The sequence below is a fragment of the Balaenoptera borealis genome, assembly GCF_965194805.1.
Source record: "Balaenoptera borealis genome assembly, chromosome: 21".
Taxonomy (NCBI): domain Eukaryota; kingdom Metazoa; phylum Chordata; class Mammalia; order Artiodactyla; family Balaenopteridae; genus Balaenoptera; species Balaenoptera borealis.
This window is the reverse complement of record NC_138880.1, coordinates 23,413,512-23,431,275: the sequence shown is the minus strand read 5'-3', so window position 1 is coordinate 23,431,275 and position 17,764 is coordinate 23,413,512. Positions and strand designations below refer to the sequence as shown.

At 37.7% G+C, this 17,764-nt stretch overlaps 1 protein-coding gene across 9 annotated transcripts in view; it reads right to left on the bottom strand.

The window, feature by feature from the left end:
- Positions 1 to 17,764, bottom strand: part of SORBS2 (sorbin and SH3 domain containing 2) — a 230,452-nt gene that overhangs the window by 80,250 nt on the left and 132,438 nt on the right. For 8 of the 9 annotated variants that reach the window (XM_082375171.1, XM_082375165.1, XM_082375168.1 and 5 more), the window contains 5 exons: positions 13,458 to 13,596; positions 9,860 to 10,032; positions 4,653 to 4,719; positions 3,898 to 3,942; positions 1,178 to 1,367 (listed from right to left, as the gene is read on the bottom strand). In XM_082375171.1, the coding sequence (XP_082231297.1) occupies positions 1,178 to 1,367; positions 3,898 to 3,942; positions 4,653 to 4,719; positions 9,860 to 10,032; positions 13,458 to 13,596 (614 nt within the window). Of the gene's footprint in view, positions 1 to 1,177; positions 1,368 to 3,897; positions 3,943 to 4,652; positions 4,720 to 9,859; positions 10,033 to 13,457; positions 13,597 to 17,197; positions 17,234 to 17,764 lie in introns of all 9 variants that reach the window. The other variant, XM_082375164.1, reaches the window with a different exon arrangement.

The window sequence follows — 17,764 nt, the reverse complement described above, 5'->3', positions numbered from 1 at the left end:
AGACATATAGGACAAAATACATTTAAATCTGAGTTCATTTTGGTTCTTTTTTTATGGCAGAGATAGCATTTTGTGTCTAGACAATTATTTCTCAAATTTAAGACATAAAACCTATAAACATATAATCATCATGAGGAGACAGGCATTAAAATGAGAACTCTACACACATAATGTATGTCTATCTTTGTGGTATCTTATACCCTATATGATCATCAGTTACTTTTAATGGTACAGTAGGGTGTTGAATATAATATTTCTGGGATGGGTATGATAGATGGATGCTTAATAACCATATTAATACTGAATAATTCTTATATTCTTATTTATTATTGCTGGTATAGCATGAGCTATGGCTTTAGTTAGAGCTGAGTGTGAATCCTGGCTTGGACATACTAGCTGCATGAGCTGAGCAACTTACTTTAATTTTCAAAACCACAGCTTTTTTTTTTTTTTTTTCCTCTCTCTAAAATGGGTTTAAAATAGAACATATCTCATTGGGTTGTTCTCAGAATTAAGTGATATAATACAGGAAAAGTGCTTAGATTAGTGGCTCATAGTGAGGTCTCAATGAAGGTTACCTATAAGTAGTACTATTAGTCATTATCCTAATAAAAATGGCCCAATAGAAGTGTGTTTATAAATTTTTATTTTTGTTTGAATAGTTTCTATAAAAATATTTCAGTGGGGAAATTAAAGTTAGTGTGTGGAAATGAGTCACAGCTAGACACATCAACTAATGCCTTACTTATGATTTACGAATAACCTTTTCTGTTTTCAAAAAGATACTTTTGTGATCAGAGGGGCAATTTTAAATCATTAATAGTCCTAACATTTCAAATCTGAGGAAACTGAAAATTAACTGCATAGTCTCTGACCTGCTGTGCCAAAGGGAGTGTGTGTCAATTATTTCTATTTATTTGTCTCATATGCATTTATTGATCAAAGAGTGGAGATGACGCTCAGTTACTTCAAGTCGAACTCAGGTGACCATGGTATTAGGAACCAATATTGTGAAAGTGTTCACTACACTCTTGATAGAGGAGGTGAACATGGCACCTTTATAAGACTATACATATACTATCTCAGAAAGGTAAGCACTGATTCTTCTGCTGAATGCCCTGTGGGCTTATTTTTATCCTAAGCTAAATACAGGACACTTCAGGGGAAAATGCCTTACTTTTCTGTTGAAGACCGATCTCTTGGTCGAAGTGGTGGGACTGGAGGAGGAACGTGCGGGGGAGGGACAGGCGAGGAAGCATCCTTAAAGGCATCAGTGCCGTTGTCGGAGTGGCTTTTGGAGAGGGGTCTGTAGGTCTGGGTCTTGGCAGCAGGATGTGACTGAGCACCGTAGGGTGAGTTGTACAGGCCTATCAGGAAACACAGCACAGCAAAACAAACACAGAACAGAAACAAATAACATGTTGAAAGTGCATTACATTACTTATACCCCACAAAAATATCCCATGATTTTACCAAGATTATTATCGGTAAACATATTCACAATGCATGCATTGGATGGTATGCTCTTGATTTATTAATATTATTAATTTATTAATCATTATTAATTCATTAATGGACTGAATACACGAGCATTGGTTACAGTGAATCCTCATCAGTTATTATGGAATTAGTAATAATTCCAACTGGTACTAGAAACAAACTTACAGATACTTAGCAAATTTTCTCGTGGATAATGTAAACTAATAACGTAGTTAAGATTTTAGAAGAAGATTAAGAATACTTAATAGAACTGTTTCCAAATATCTTCTATTACTTTAAAAGCTCTGATTTGCATATGATAATTGACATGTTAATTGCAATCAAACAAAATATTGAGCAAGTTAAATACATGCGGTGCAAGGCATAAGGAAACATCCACTCTCAATAAGCTTATAGCACATCTGGGGAAAAGAGACATGATTAGAATTATGATTGAAAATAATTGGTAGCATATGATAAAGGCCACATGAGGAAAACATATTTTAGGCATTAAAGATTTTAGAAGATGGTGATTGGTTGGAGAAGATATCACAGAACTGATGACACTAGAGTGAGCCCTGAAGGATTGGTTTGGGTGGGTCGGGGAAGAGGGCAGTGGAGATGGCAGAGGAAAAAAAGCAGCAGAAAGTGCAAGGCATAGAACAGCACGATGTAAGGTTAGTAGGAGGGGAAGAGACTAATCAGAGTTGCTTTGTCTACTGATTAAATGGTAAAACTCTAAAGGGCTCTGCAAGTTTATATGTAACTACCGTTCAATTTACTAATTCTAATGGATGCAAACTTCAATGTGAAAAATAATTATAAAAATTCTGAATTTCCTGCCACCTCAATCTTTTGAGCTAAGTGTATTTTCATTCATCTGCTTCTCCTGAAGGTCCATGCAAATTGGCTATGACAAATGAGACAGTGTCTGCAGTTTTGTTTTGCCTCAGTGCTACGGTCAGACTTCAACCTGAGCGCTTGTTAAGAACTAAACAACAGGCCCAAAATGGAGTTGCTCGTGCTAAGCCCCACAGCACCAAACCGAGACTTAACTTAGTTACAGTTTTGAGTCTCCCAGAAATGGAATCTAAAAGCTGTCCATCAGGAATGGCCTGGCCAGCACGAGTTAGATACTCTGCCTAACAGCCCCCTGCCCTCCCCTCGGGGAAAGTGACCTTGCAGTAACCCACCCGCTTTTTTTCTTAGTCTAACTTCCTTGTTCCTGCTCCCTTCTGCCTATTGAAAGTCTTTCATTTTGTTCAGCTCCTCAGAGCTCCTTTCTATCTGCTATATTGGATGCTGCCTGATTCATGAATCGTTTAATAAAGCCAAGAAGATCTTTAAAATCTTCTCAGTTGAATTTTGCATTTTAACAAGCTAAACACAGGAGAGGAGTTAGGAGAACCTGAGACCAGGAATAAAAGTTGAGGGAATCTTAGCAGGCCACCTGCTATCATCTGCAAGAGCGAGGACTGAAAACCAGATTCTTGCAGCTTGCTGAGCTTGTTCTGCTTGTTTTTTTCCCTCTACTTGTCGTCGGACACTAGTAGCAGAATCCTCAACAGGGAAAAGGCCTGAGTGCTGGCCTTCAGGCCTCACGGAGGGGACAACCTCATCCAGCTTGGGGGTGTGGCTGGCAAGGGGACCTTGATGGGAGGCTGCAGCTGCCGAACGGGATGTGGGCCTCGGAGACTGCTCTACAGAAGGGAATAGCAGGCACTGTGCAATCGTCCTGAGCCTGGGGCCGGGAAGTGACAGGCGGCCCCGTGTGGGGTCCCCTGATGTGACATTTAGGAGAAAGAGATGATGGAAACATTTTTTAGGGGTCCCTCACTCCAGCCCTTAACCACTTCACAAGATACCAACTTACTCAAGTACAAGTGGAAATGCCCAGAATTGAAGTTGTTCCATTATGACCGCTGGCAACTCTGAGTCAGAAAAGTGGTCCAGCAAAGTGGGATGTTTAAAAATCCTTCAATGAATGATTGCATTTGGAGCAAAAGCATGGACAGGGTCACAAAATACTTTGCTTGACTTGTTTTTGGTGAACTGTATCTGAAAGATCTTACGCAATTGTAATCATTCTCTCTACTGATAAAAGAAGATCTTTATCTTATTTTGTACCCCCTATTACAGTATGTTCTTTCCTGCTGTCCTTCACACTTTGGTTAAACATTCCTGAAGCCGAGAATAAACTAACAGTGGGGATGAAGGAGATAAAATAGTATTAGTTCTTATTTCCATGAGAAAAGATCAAATCTTTCGTTATACATGCTGAGAAAAGAAAAAAAGCATCTTCCTAATTGTAGAAACTGAAATCGTGCACTCAGAGTGGTAAAAAAAAGGTGACTGGGAAGTTCTTCCAAGCATGGGAGGGCACAGTGTATTCATGCCAAGCAAGGAAACCCATCCTACCTGCATTATATGTATAAGGAGTATTATACATGTCTGTGTCATCATCTAGAAAATGAAACATAAATATTATGGTAATACAGATTGGTCACCACATCCTAACAAGATAGCAGAACTTCAGAGAAACAACAGATTTGTTAGAAAACCAACACATTTTGCCTAGTTCATAAAACCATTTTTAAATTTTCAAATATTATGGGGGTTTTTTTTTTTCTGTTTTTTTTTTTTTTTGCTGGGCCTTTGCAAATTGACTTCTCTGGGCTGTAAAGGTTTGCTCTGCTGCCCACTTCACAGCATACAGATATCAGTCCCTCTTCCTCCTTTCCGCCTGTTCTGGATCATGAATTTCCTTTAGTAAGTGCTTTAAAGATCCCTTGTCAACTCAGTGAGACCCAGCTACAGTCACTGTCTTGATATGGGGCAGATACACGTGGACAGAGGAATAATGTGTCCGTTTAAGCAGATAATACGCCAGGCCAGTTTATACTGTGGATGGGGAAGGATGAAGGCATAAAGCCAGAGCCCCTGGCACTACTCCAAGGGTCACCTTCTAAGAGGCTTCCTGGCAGCTCAGGGGTGAAGCAGGAGCGCAGGTGTCTGGGAGTGGAGGGGTGATCTAAGAATAAGGAGGAGTGCTGAAAAGAAGGGAGGGCCATGAAGTTTGCTGGGGTCTTGACAGTCTGTGTGAACCGAAACTACACGAACGAGTATGCATCCTTCAGCCCACAAGGACCTGACCAGAAAACAGAACTACATACCTGGCTTGTGCACCATGTGGATTTGCTTAAACATGGTCTTGTACCAGTCCTTTGGCCTGTCAACTGTCTGTAAAAGAAAATGTCCAACAGTTACAAAACTGGTTCCAAATAAACATTGTTCCTCTTTGTATATTTTATCTTTTTAAATAGCAGATTTCTGTTCTGACTCTTTACTATGTCATGATGACATATCAGTAATTTATCCAGGGATACATGCAATTTGTAAATATATTACCCTTTGTTTGGGTGGAGGCTGAGTTGGAATGTTATACGCTATGGTTCTATTTCTTCCAGGTCACAGCTGTGCCCAGCCCTAGATAGTTGATATTTGTGCAAGCTTATTTATATAAAATTAACTGAATAAAAGTTATACTGTTGTAATTGTTTGCTTCGCTCCTTTTGGATATTATGGATATTATCATTATCCATAATAACTTGTTAGTATACTGTTCAAGACATTATTTTAAAAATTAACTAGGGAATATTTTGGACTCGAATTGTATTCTGATCATCGGCTTAGAATTAGAGAAATAAAAATTTGGTATTTACTAGTCTAAGTTACTAAAATACTGACTATAGTAAACAATCTAGTGTCCTAGAGCAAGTCACAAAATATAGATATTGTTTCAAAATTTCTTTAACGTGATAATAAAATGTTGGCAACATTTGCTGTGCTAAACTGTAAGTTCCTTAAAAGCAGAAGCTCCTTATCCACCCCGCTTTTGACATAATATAAACAGTAGGCTGCAGTGGAAAGCTGAGATTAATGTCAGATCAACCTAGATTCAAATCTTGGTTCCTTTCATTACTGTTTAATACTTCCAAGCAATAAGAATTTGGGCAAGTGAGGTAACCTTTTAGGGCCTCAGTTTTCTCTTCTCTAAGATGAAATAATTATATCCACATCGTAGAATTGTTATGGAAATTGAAAGAGACAGTGTATACAAAAAGACCTAGAACAATGCCTAGAAGATAAGAAATGCTCAATAAATCATAACAGTAGGGAACCTCAAATATGTACAGAATAAAACAATGAATGAATCCAGGTTATTGGATGGAAGTCTACCTAATCGTATACCTGTGAAAGTGGACATATGCCTTTATAATCATAATTCAAGATTTTGCTTGGAGTGTCTTCATTTTAACTCTTCCAGGGTTATTCTGGTAAGAAACTTGACCATTCTGTATATAGTGACTAAATATACAGATTTTTCGAGGCAGTTCTCTTCAAAGAAGATATTCTGTTAGGAAGGCCACAAAAATATTCTTGTATTTGTTAGACTGAGCTTTGGTGTAGATTTTATATCCTGATTTTTCTTTCCAATGTGGTCATCGTGTTTTCCATCTGGAAATTGAGGGTTTTGTGCTATATCTAGACTTATTTTGATCTCTAAGAATATATGATTCTGGTAATCACCACAAATACAGAGTAACATCAAGGGCTAATTGACTTTGTTGGGAATCACTTCTTCACTCATTCTAGGCTCTTTCTACAATGGAAATATTGAGTGGATCACTGGTGGACTTTATACTCAAATGGTGGGAGCTGGTGGGAGAGGCAGTGATAAAGCAAGAGTCTAGCTGTTATTTGCCGGGTTAAACAAAGTAGATGAACATGTATCTTTAAGGGACATTTATTTTCATAAAAGATGGATTTCTTTTTCATTAAGCTTTAATTCCTTTGCAGTCTTTAGCAATAAAAAATAAGACATAACTTTGTGTAAAAATGTTTCCCAGCCATACCTGGACACAACCAATGGCAACGAGGAGGCTGAATAAGTGAGTTATATCGCTGTATATGGCAATGCATCCTGACAGACAGGAGTTTTTCCTTCACTTGCTGGAGGGCACATATCCGGCGGGATCTCTGTTGTGCCATCTGCTAGCTTTATATGGTGAGCACAGAGATGCCAGGAAATGCCCAAGTTGGTTGGCAAAGAGGAGTGTGAGACTGGTAAATGGGAATACTAAAACTCTATGTCCCTTTCTAAAAGAAATCCTCTAAGCACTTAAAGTCCCTTTTATAAATGCCACCATGTAGGTTGTTACGGCAAACATTGAGATTAGGTAAACGGAAGTCTACTCAAATTTCAGGAAGCTTACTTGTGTATTTGTTCTTCACAATGATTTTGCATGGACAGTAGCTACTAGTAAATCACTATTTGGTTGTTTTCTATAACTTGGCTGAATATACCTGAAATTTTACACTCCTGTAGTTTACAAAACATCAGAACTCTACATTGATTTGTCGTGCAGAGATTTCCAAAAAGGGAAAAGACACATATTTTCTACATTTTTGGTGATAATTATCATTATCCATAATAACTTGTTAGTGAGTATAGTGTTCAAGACATTATTTTAAAAATTAACTAGGGAATATTTTGGACTCGAATTGTATTCTGATCATTGCCTTAGAATTAGAGAAATAAAAATTTGGTATTTACTAGTCTAAGTTACTAAAATACTGACTATAGTAAACAATCTAGTGTCCTAGAGCAAGTCACAAAATACAGATATTGTTTCAAAATTTCTTTAACGTGATAATAAAATGTTGGCAACATTTGCTGTGCTAAACTAAGTTCCTTAAAAGCAGAAGCTCCTTATCCACCCCACTTTTGACATAATATAAACAGTAGGCTGCAGTGGAAAGCTGAGATTAATGTCAGATCAACCTAGATTCAAATCTTGGTTCCTTTCATTACTGTTTAATACTTCCAAGCAATAAGAATGTACACCAGTATACATTATTCTATTCTATTTTCGCCCCTTTCCAGACTGGAAAAGACTCAAATGTTGTTATATTTGAACTTGAAGGAAAGAATCTTACATTTCACTTAACTACTCGCCTTAATTACACAGTCTCGTGGGATCTGAACCCTAGCGGGTTTTGTTGTTGTTGTTTTTAAGGATGGCAGTAAAAGGCTAACATTAGACGTCCCAGGTCGCATGAGAGAGGGCAGTCTGGGGAGCTGCTTCCCTTTCTTCAGATAACATTTGGTTAATTCTTGGCTTTCTAGAGTTTCCATGTTACTTTTTGAAATTCTGTTTCCTTGGTCTATGCTGGTTGTCTAAAATGAGACTCTGAGATGATACACTGGGACAGTACTGCCTTTGGTGTGTACACTGAGCAGAAAGTCCCTGTGAAGCAATGTAAGTCTGATAATTATTACTTTCTATGCGGATGAGAAAGAAAAACAGCCTTGGAGATTCTTGGCCTGCTGTGGCTCAGACATGGCGAGACTCCACATTTATAAACACAGCTATACTTGGGGATGTGCTCTGTGGGGCTGACAGATAAGAAATGTGAATGACTCTTCACACCTGTACCTTCTCTGTAAACTTTGAACAGTCTACATAAGAGCACAGCTGTACATAAAAATGCTGGTTCCTTATAAGGAACTTCTGAGTTGCTTATGTTTTTATTTTCTATTTTATAGAGGGGGAACTTGCATTGAATGTCTAGTATCTGCATTTGTTTATGCATATCTAAACATGCTTTTGATTTGGCAGTAGATTAAAAATATATAAATTTTTAATATTTCTTGCTTTTTCACTAACCATCTATAACATCTCAGTTTTTTCCTTTTAAAACGTAAAAAGCAAGGTCTTGCTATTTAAGAAAATTATATCTTACGAATAAAGACAGTTTCAGCTTTGCATGTCCATTTGTGTCTATCATATATTGACTTAAAAACACACCTAGAGGTCTCAGATAAAATCAGACAATCTATAACTACACAGAATCAGGGATCTCCTAATTTGTCAAGGGTCAGTTAAACAAAACCAGAGACACTGTACCTGTCTGACACTGTATCCCTACATTATTAGGAAAAAAAATTCAAATTAAACCATTTTGAGTCAGAAATCTTAAAAGAGAAACAAACAACAAAGTGCCACCACCGGAAACATGCAGTCACCATAAGATTAAGAATGTTAGTCACAATCCCTGAACTTTTCCTGTCACTTAAATATGACAATCATTGGTTCCAACAGAGATTTTTAGGACTTTATAATTAGTCACGTTCAACATCCCCAGAATCTAATGAGTCTAAAGCCCCAGCAACTGCTCTACAGATTTACTTTCTGGCTTCCAATTCTAATATAGATACTTGGAATAATCAATTTTCAACTCTCCTCTCCGAACACAGGATCCCCATATGATGAATGCAAATCCAAGAAGACAAGAGACCCCCAGTCTTTGTCTTTCGTTCTTTCTGAGCGATTCCAATCGTCCCTGATCTCTTTTTCTGATCTCTTGCCGGTTCTTTTCCTCTCTCCACCCTTGTCTTTGGCCCCCCAGGTTTGCCTTCCAGGCCAGTAGCTCTCGGCACCAGCCCAGCCGCGTACGTGGGTGTTGGAGACCGAGTGTATGCAGTCGGCGCTCCATTCTCTGACCACCCCCCAGTTTCACCTGCAGAGGTGCCGCCGCTCTCATCCTGGCGCCCCCAGTATTCCTTCGCGCAGGCCAGTACAGACCTCCTCTCCAAGTGGCCTGGATCAGCAAGCAGCTGCCTGCCCAAGCTCAGCCTCTGCTGCTGCTGAGCTTTGCCAGAAGGGGCTGCCCTGACACACCAAGCAATGTTCTGGCAGAGTTTAAAGACTTAAAAAAAAAAAAACCCAAACACTTTCACTTATCGCCCCGGAGAGCTCACAGCAGGCACAGCTGACGAGGGACACTAAAACTGGTGTGTATTTTCCTCAGACAGTTTTTCCTTTCCATGACATGAACTCCCTTCCCTCCAATCATCTCGCTGCCCAGCACCCAATTCACAGCTCCCAGTCTCCTGGTGGTAACACACATCCATCTCAAGAAACAAATCACTGGTTTATTCACAATGCACATGGGAATTCAGTGCAGCCAAAGAATTCACATTTTCTTCTTCCTTCCCTTTTCTCTCTCTATTGCCCCAACACTCCGTGGAAAAGGTAAAACCAAACAAAGCCTACTTTTATCGTTTAACAGAATCACAATTTTCGTGATTTTTTTTTTGTGATTTTTAATTGATATGGAAAAACAGGTTGGGTCATTATCTTCAATCGACAGTTCCCTTTCTCTGCCACACACAGCATAATATTCATGAGAACTCAGATGGCACGGAGGGCAATCCTCATTATATAAGAGCATAGGAATGCACAAAGCCATTGACAATCCATCCTTTGTGGAGCTTGTGCACAGCCCCGGAGCAAGGCGCGCTGGCATTTCCTACCGTTCTAATTGCCGTGGGGATTCCGGATTCATCCACCGGCCCGATCCCCGGGTAGTGCGGTGCTTTGATGACTGTCACTCTCTTCTCCTCCTCTGAGGATCTGTACAGCGGTATCGAGCTGCCCATGCTGCCGTCCAGAGACTGTGCATGCTGGGGGTATGTCTCTGAGGAATCTGTGGAGAAAATTTGGCGAAATATACTTGATGCATGAGGAGTCAAATTAATGGAGCCTCATGCCTACCGTAATATAATATATTTAATTACATGTAATTACGTATAATTGCATAGTTATATGTAAATATATAATACTATATTATAATATATTTATAAATAAATATAAAGTGTATTTCCATCACTATATCTTTTAACTCATTGACCTTAGATTTGAGCCACTCATTGTTAACGTGTAGGTATATATTGAATAGACCTCTAACAACAAGATCCTCATTATTCAGTGATGAGGGGAAGGGGAAGAATAATATTTGTTGAAAGACCATGCGGCCACGTGGCAGCCACTGTGTTAAGAAAGCATTGTACATGCATTATTTCATTTTATCCTTCTAGTAATCTTGGGTGAGGAGTCCATTTTATAAATGAGGGGACAGAAGCTGAGACAAGTTTAGTAATTTCCTTCAGGTCATCATTTACATTGCTATTATTTTGGTGAAACTGCTGACTACCATTATTTTAAAGTACGAAAGTGTACTTTTAGGATGAAAAATATGACTATTGAGTCTATGACAGTGATTTTATAAAAATAAAGTGAAAACAAAAATCACATAAGGAAATCTTCACATCCAAACATATACTTGGATGTGAAGGCTTATGGGTAGAGAAATGATCGTAAGCTATTAGTATTAACGTTTATTTAAGACTCCACGATGGCCACTAAAGTAAAGTAGCTTCACTTTTACTTTAAAGTAGCAAATACCATGACTTCTCACCCCTTGGATGTGAAAATTGCCCTAAGCATACATTGTGACTGAGATTTATCATGCTCTTCATGCCATCTTCGTTAAATTTTTGGTATACTTTCATAAGAAACAGAGAGGACATAGGTGTACTATATATTCCACTTAGAGTTTACAGGTATTTATGAACATCTACATTATCATTTATTTAGTACAATTGATAATATGACCTCCTGTTTTTCTACAATAAATTTCAAAATTTTGCTGGCCAAGAATGACTCTTGGCCATGGTTTGTCAGATCTGTTAGTCAGGTCTCTTTTTATGTGCTTATGGAAAAGTCCTTATGTCAGGGTGGCAGTCATTGATTATGTATAGGTATAGATATAAATATAGATATAGACATCTAAAAAGATATGACTGTGTTTTTGTAGCAAATTTATACAAAATTTCATAAGATTTTTAAAAAATTTAACTCATCATTGTAAGGATAAGTAGAGATAAGACCTTTGTAAACTAATATCTGTTATAATATTTGTAACTGCTGTTACTATGACTGTGTTTTAGTTTGCAACAGAAAAGCATTTTCAATCCATTTCTGATGAAGAATGAATAAAGCTAGGAATAAAACTGCTTTACGTGCCATTGTATGTAAAAGTAGTATCTTTCCAAGCAACTCTGAATTAAGACGCAAAGTGATATTTGACTCTGATTTTCCATTTAATTACAGAAAGGATTTGAGTGGGCAACCATGATGCTAGTATTTCTATCAAACACTTTGAGCACTGAGTATTTGCAAAGTCCTAGCCTAAACAAACAGTGTTAACTCTCTTCATATGTGGGTCATAAGATTCTATGAACTTATAGCTTACAAGTTAGCCTTTTATTTTATTATGCTCTTATATAGTCCACTAACTCTCATTTTTGCAGCTTTGTCCTCAACTTTATAAAGTTCCTCTAGGGCAGAATAGATTTGTATATCCTCCTCAGGACCTATCTCAGCACTGGCCAATTGGAATTTGTTCAGTATTTATCTACAGAATTTCTTTCTCTGTAGTATAGTTTATATGTAAAATCCACCCATTGATATGTTCTAATATAAAAGCCTGTCCATACTTAAGTATTTACATATTTTGTTTGTTGGGGTGGGAGGGACAAAACTGTGTTCATTAAGACAGGCAAAGGGGACAGAATCCAACTTTGATAATAATTATTTAGAAAAATATTATGGCTAGGATAATTTGTAGAGTTTTACTATAGATGTGTGATCATGCATAGCTCCATAAAGAATCTAGATATAACGGACTCCTATTATAAAACTACACCAGGGAGTGATTATATAAGGGCAGTATTTTTGGCACAAAGACATTCTACTCTCTTATACTGTAAAAGGACATCATTATAAGATTCACAGATGATCCCAGGAGCAGCCTTAGAGAAGGTGCAAGTATATTTAGACTTTTCTTTGAGTCTCGTGGCTACATGTAAGTCTTATAGTTAGAGAGGTTTTGCTGGGCATAGAAGTTGAGTTCCACAATCCATAGGCTGGGTGTTCCTGGGTAAACTAACAGCCTCATCTTCTTTCAATACACAGTGTCGGGGAAGAGAAGGCGCTGTCTGCTGTCAACGAGGACATGGGAGTTAAAGCCCTGTGTTCTAGTTTCTTTCTCTCTGCTGGTTGGTGGTGGCCAGAGGATCGGTCTCCTGCTTTTCTGAGAGGTATGTCGTGGTCACGTGGTCCTCCGCCGTCTTGCCTGTTTCTTGCTGCCCTGCAATCCTTCTAGTTGCTCAACATGGAACCTTTCTCAGCTTGAATTCAGATGATGGTTCGATTTGGTCTGTTTTTCAATGTTTGGTTGGTTTTTTTTTACATTTTTAAAAACTAAGAAATATTTATTACATTATTTTCTAAATTGTCCTAATATATTTTGCTGCATAAAAATGTTTCTAACATTATATAGCACAGCTTCTTTTCCAGGAAGCTTTAAAGAGTTCATGAGCCCCATGAAATCATATGTTTAAAAAGTTATATGAATGTCCTAATGTTCATTCTTTTTGGGGGGGAGGAGAGCTCTGTCTTTCATTTAGTTCTTAATTCCCAAAGGATTAAGAACTACCTTTCTATAAAATTCTGCATCATTATTTAAAGGAACTCACATCCCTGACTGGTGGTCTTCTGGTCTCAGTTTGAATAGTAGTTTACTACTTTGGGAGGCAGCCTATCCCCTTGTTAAACTGTTTTAACTGTTAAATAGTTCTTCTTTATATATATCAAAAGAATTTTCTACAATGAAAGTTTTTCCACAAAAGAAAGGGGCTGCCTCGAACATGGAGGGTATTTGCCACCCACGGAAATTCACTACATGAATGTTCTCCTGGTATATGTGCACACTCCTCTCCCCAACTGGCCATCTTTTTCTTTCTGCCCCATCACCCCAAATATCTAATAGCCTTCTCCAGACTCAGATATAGATGCAGTCATCATCTTGGAATAGCCGGGTCCCTATTTTCTCCAGTGTTAAATCCTCTGCCTTTAATTCCTCCCCTAGGAGAGGCTCATTAAATAGTGGAGTATTGAATGTTTCTGCTTCCTTTTCCAAAAATTACTTGATGCTTTATATTTTTCTCATTTGCTTTGTACCTGTTATATTGAAATTGTCATGAAAATCATGACTATCAGATGACTTACCAAGTGACCGGCCATGCTGCATGATAATGCTTGAATTGAGTGAGCCTGGTAGCGAGTAGGCAGAAGGGGAAAACGGCCTTTGGTAGTAACTCAGTGGACTCACAGTGCCTCCAGAGTTTCCATTCACTGTTATCTGGCTCTGAGAAAAGTGCAAAGACATCCTGTTAAAGCACACGGTCCCCTGTAAACGTCACTCCTTTAGATGGCAGTAATGGCTTCCATTCACATGACAGTAATCAGCCGTCAAGTATTTATTTACTAACTGATGTCGAGAAGGGCACGGGACATTTTTGTTTTCAGTGTCTTCTCTATCTTCCTTTACTCTGAAAATCACTCTCTTTAAATGTCAGAGGGCACAGGAGGTGATTAGGAGAATGGAAGCAGCTGACCAGTGGGCACATTGCTCTGCCAACAGTGATGTCCAAAGATATCAGAGGAGCCAGTATAAAATAAACGTGGAGGGTGAATCTGCTCTAATGTCGTGACTTAAATCACACTGCTCTGCGTGTAGGATTGTAAAAGAACATTCTTTGAAAAGAGGAAAGTGATCGGTTTTCAGACTTAATCAGGGATATATATCCTGTAGCGAATCAAGGTTTCCAGGGCAAGGTGACTAACATAAGGAGGACAATTGTTTGGATTTATATATGTCATGAAGCAATCTATTCTGGACGAATCAAATACCTGGCGAAGCATCAGAAAGTGGTGTTAAACCCCCGGCTTCTTCTACTCATGTTTCATTTAGCACGTTATAGGCCTCTTTTTGGTTCTTTAATAATTTATTGTTTTGATTGCTTTATATTTAAGTATTTTCATATCCCCAGTGGTATTTCAAGATTCTTGTTGAAGATGGTCGTATATATGCTTTTAAAACATATTTTTCTGTATAACGTGCAACCTGGTGCTAATAGGATAGTAGATATTCAATAGATACATATTCTAATTGAATTGAATCAGCTCACTTAGAGAGGTTGAGCTCACTATTAAGCATGCCGATCTGTCCACAACACAGCACTGAGCATTGTGGAGATTGCATAATGCATGCAAATAAGATAAAACATTAGTAAGAGCAGTTAGTTAAAATACCTTACAGCTGCATAAATACAAAACACATATATGCACACAAAGAACCATAATTTGTGACCTTTATCTGCTTATTTTAAAACAAATTAAACTTCTGTAGTATAGGCCTGAAACATAGGTAAATTAATTGCACATTTCCATGATTTTTCACTTTAAAGCAGATGTTTTCAAATAATGTAGAATTAATCTAGTTTCATTACTTTATAGCCATACCACATCTGTCCTAAAGTCAGTAAGCATATCATTACAATGATTGTGCTTAATGATGAACTACTGCTCTGAGCTGTTACAGAAATCATTATTAGCAACCCTATCTTGAGGGTCATCTACCTTAGAGCACTGCCATTCAGATAAGCGTGATGCACTGATCTACCCAAATGCTTCAGAGTGCTTATATATCTTTGATGAATTATTCGAGACTATTTTTGCCTCCTTGTCCAAATCCAGTTTGGTTGATCTTTGTAAATATAATTTAAATATTATTGTTATAATTAATGTTAAAGGCAGGAGAATTCTTCTTATTAAAAACTATCATGTTACTATGTAACTAAACTTAGGAAAGTTGCCCTGCCTCCTATTTTGATGGTTTCAATAACATTGGTTATGGGTTAAACAAAATAAAAGCTGCAAATAGATTTAGTCTTTCATCATGTTAAATCAGTTAGGATTTTACTAATGAAATAATACTATTAGAATTTTAGAAAATACTTTATTGTTATAGTGAAATAATTATTAGGAAAACCATCTCATGGAGAAGGTATGTGCAATTTAAACTGTTACTTGAAACTAAGTTCAGTTACAGTCGGCTCCACAAAGCTATATGTATGCCTCTCAGGCTCCTGAAGAGTCTTAGAAACAGTAAATTAAATAGGCTAGTACATAAATTAATACCCTATCACTGCTTTGTATTTTTGGGTAAAGGCATTCCTTAGAGTTTTAAAAGTAAAGAACTATTGAAAGCGTAGTAGAACATGGAGAGGCTCATGCTTGTTGCACTCCAGGTACTAGTGGCAGGGGAGGTATTAGCCGTGGAAAAGGAGGTTCCTTCTGTAGCTAGTCCCTGAATGCAACATTTCAGGGGAAAGTTTTATACCCAGCTGTTGAATGAATACTGAAGCCCATCTAAAGTATTATTAAATATTTAGTAAAGATACTAAAAAGTATCTTTTGTCTTCTGTAATTGCAATGTCTTGAAAAACATATAGTTTATAATATTTCTCCAGGTATGAAATTCACAGATTTATGACCTTGATGCAACATAAAAATTATGTAGCACAGCTAAAATTTTCTCTATGACAGTGCATATTTAGAACTTCATTATGAAATCAATTTTAGAAAAAAATTCCCTTTATTTTGCCTAAAGTTATGTGCCTTTCAAATTGAAGCTATTATCTATACTTTATATGCAATAGAAAATCTGCGCCATAAAATTTTGAAACACTTTAGGCATTTATAAATCATTTATTAGGGACTGCTTGTCAAGTAGATATATTTAGATGAAATAAATACGTATGGGAAATATTTATATATTGCTCTAAATGGAAGACAAATTATTGATATATAAAACAATAAATATTCATAAATTTCTATACTGGAGTATCTTGGGAAAATAATTCCAACAAAATCATAGGGCCAAGTTTCTGCAATGTAGATTAAGGTTATTTACATCATTCACTCCTGCTGGATAGATGGGTTCAAAAGATGTAGCTGTTAATGAAAGGGGAGCAATAAGAATTAACATCATACAGTGAGTAATCATGCATGTGACAAATAAGGAGATGTGAACTGTTCACACAGGGCACATGCATATGAATCTCTGAAGTAAACTGTTATCTACCAGGATTTAATACTGGATTAAAATTTTAGACTTTCTCTACTAATCATCATCATATTATATGTATACCTATCTAAATTTCTGAGAAAACTTCTTATTAAGGCAAATCACTGTACAACTCATTAGCTAGAGCAACACAGTGTAAACATAAGTGACTCTAAAACGAATGAAGAGAATATAATTGACCTTTTGAGCCCAAAATAGGTTTTTGAGGATGAATGTAATGTATTTCCATAACAGATTGTACAGAATCGGTTTAGATGGAATCAACATCTATGCAAATAAAAATGCTCAGCTGCAAAATCAGATGGCAGACAAGAAATTGGTCCTTTTGGTCTTTGGAGATCTGTTTAAAAAACGATGGAGCATAGGAAAGAAGAATGATTACATGCATGATAGCAGGGGTGGTTAAAGTGATGCCGTCTGTCCTGGCAGACTGCTGACCCGCGGTTGGGGAAGGTGTTTCAGAACAGTCAGTTTGTCAGAGTCAGCTATCTGCAGCTCATCTGGGGTGGCTGAGGAGTACTCCCTGGAGGAGCAGGGGGAGTGCTCGCCCTGGGAGGGCTGTAGTGAGAGAGACTGTGGTGTTGCTGTGGGTAAGGCAGGCAGGAGCAGGAAGAAGGGGTTTATAAAAGCAATGCAAAAACGTTGGGGGTCTTTGGAGGTGTGAAGGCCCCAAATCAGCAGGTGGTAGCAGGGTAAGTGATGCTGGGCTGGAGCCACCATCTGGTGAAAAAGTGGTTGGGTTAAAAGGTACCACAGAAGGAGGGCATGAAGAAGAGGCTTCTGGTGGGGTTTGTCTGTGTGTTTGTGAAGCATTTACCTCCAGCACATTGGCAGTTAAGTTCTGGCTTCCGAGCTGAGTTTGAGGAAAAAATAATGAGAAGAGATATAAATGATCCAATTAATAAAAACATCTCTTTTTGCAATGTGGCAGAGAAGGCAAAGCATCGGTTTTATTTGCAAGCACTCTAAGGAAATATATTCAGAAGAATTAGGTGCCAACCACACAGTAGAGGAAAAGCATGAAAACATGCAGAAAAGGAATCCAGTAAATGTTTTTTGGAAATAAGACCAGTTTTCACACAGCTTTAGTTTTGGGTGAGGGCTTAAGAGTGTTGGCATAATGGAATTTTTTTTTTCTCCAAAGTTTTGGTTTTTGTACCTGTGACAACAAATTAATATCAAGTCATTCATTGGTTGGCAGAATTAGTTTTCCCTTCACCAGAAAAATCTTATAGCAGATTTCTCCCTACTGTCTCCTTGTTGGAAAATGTCCCCCAAATATAAATCAGTTTGCCTCATGTTTTTCTGATTTTCAGATCTAGAGACTGATCAAATTAAAAATAACTAAATGTAAAGGGAATTTTGTTTCCTTTCCACTCATTGA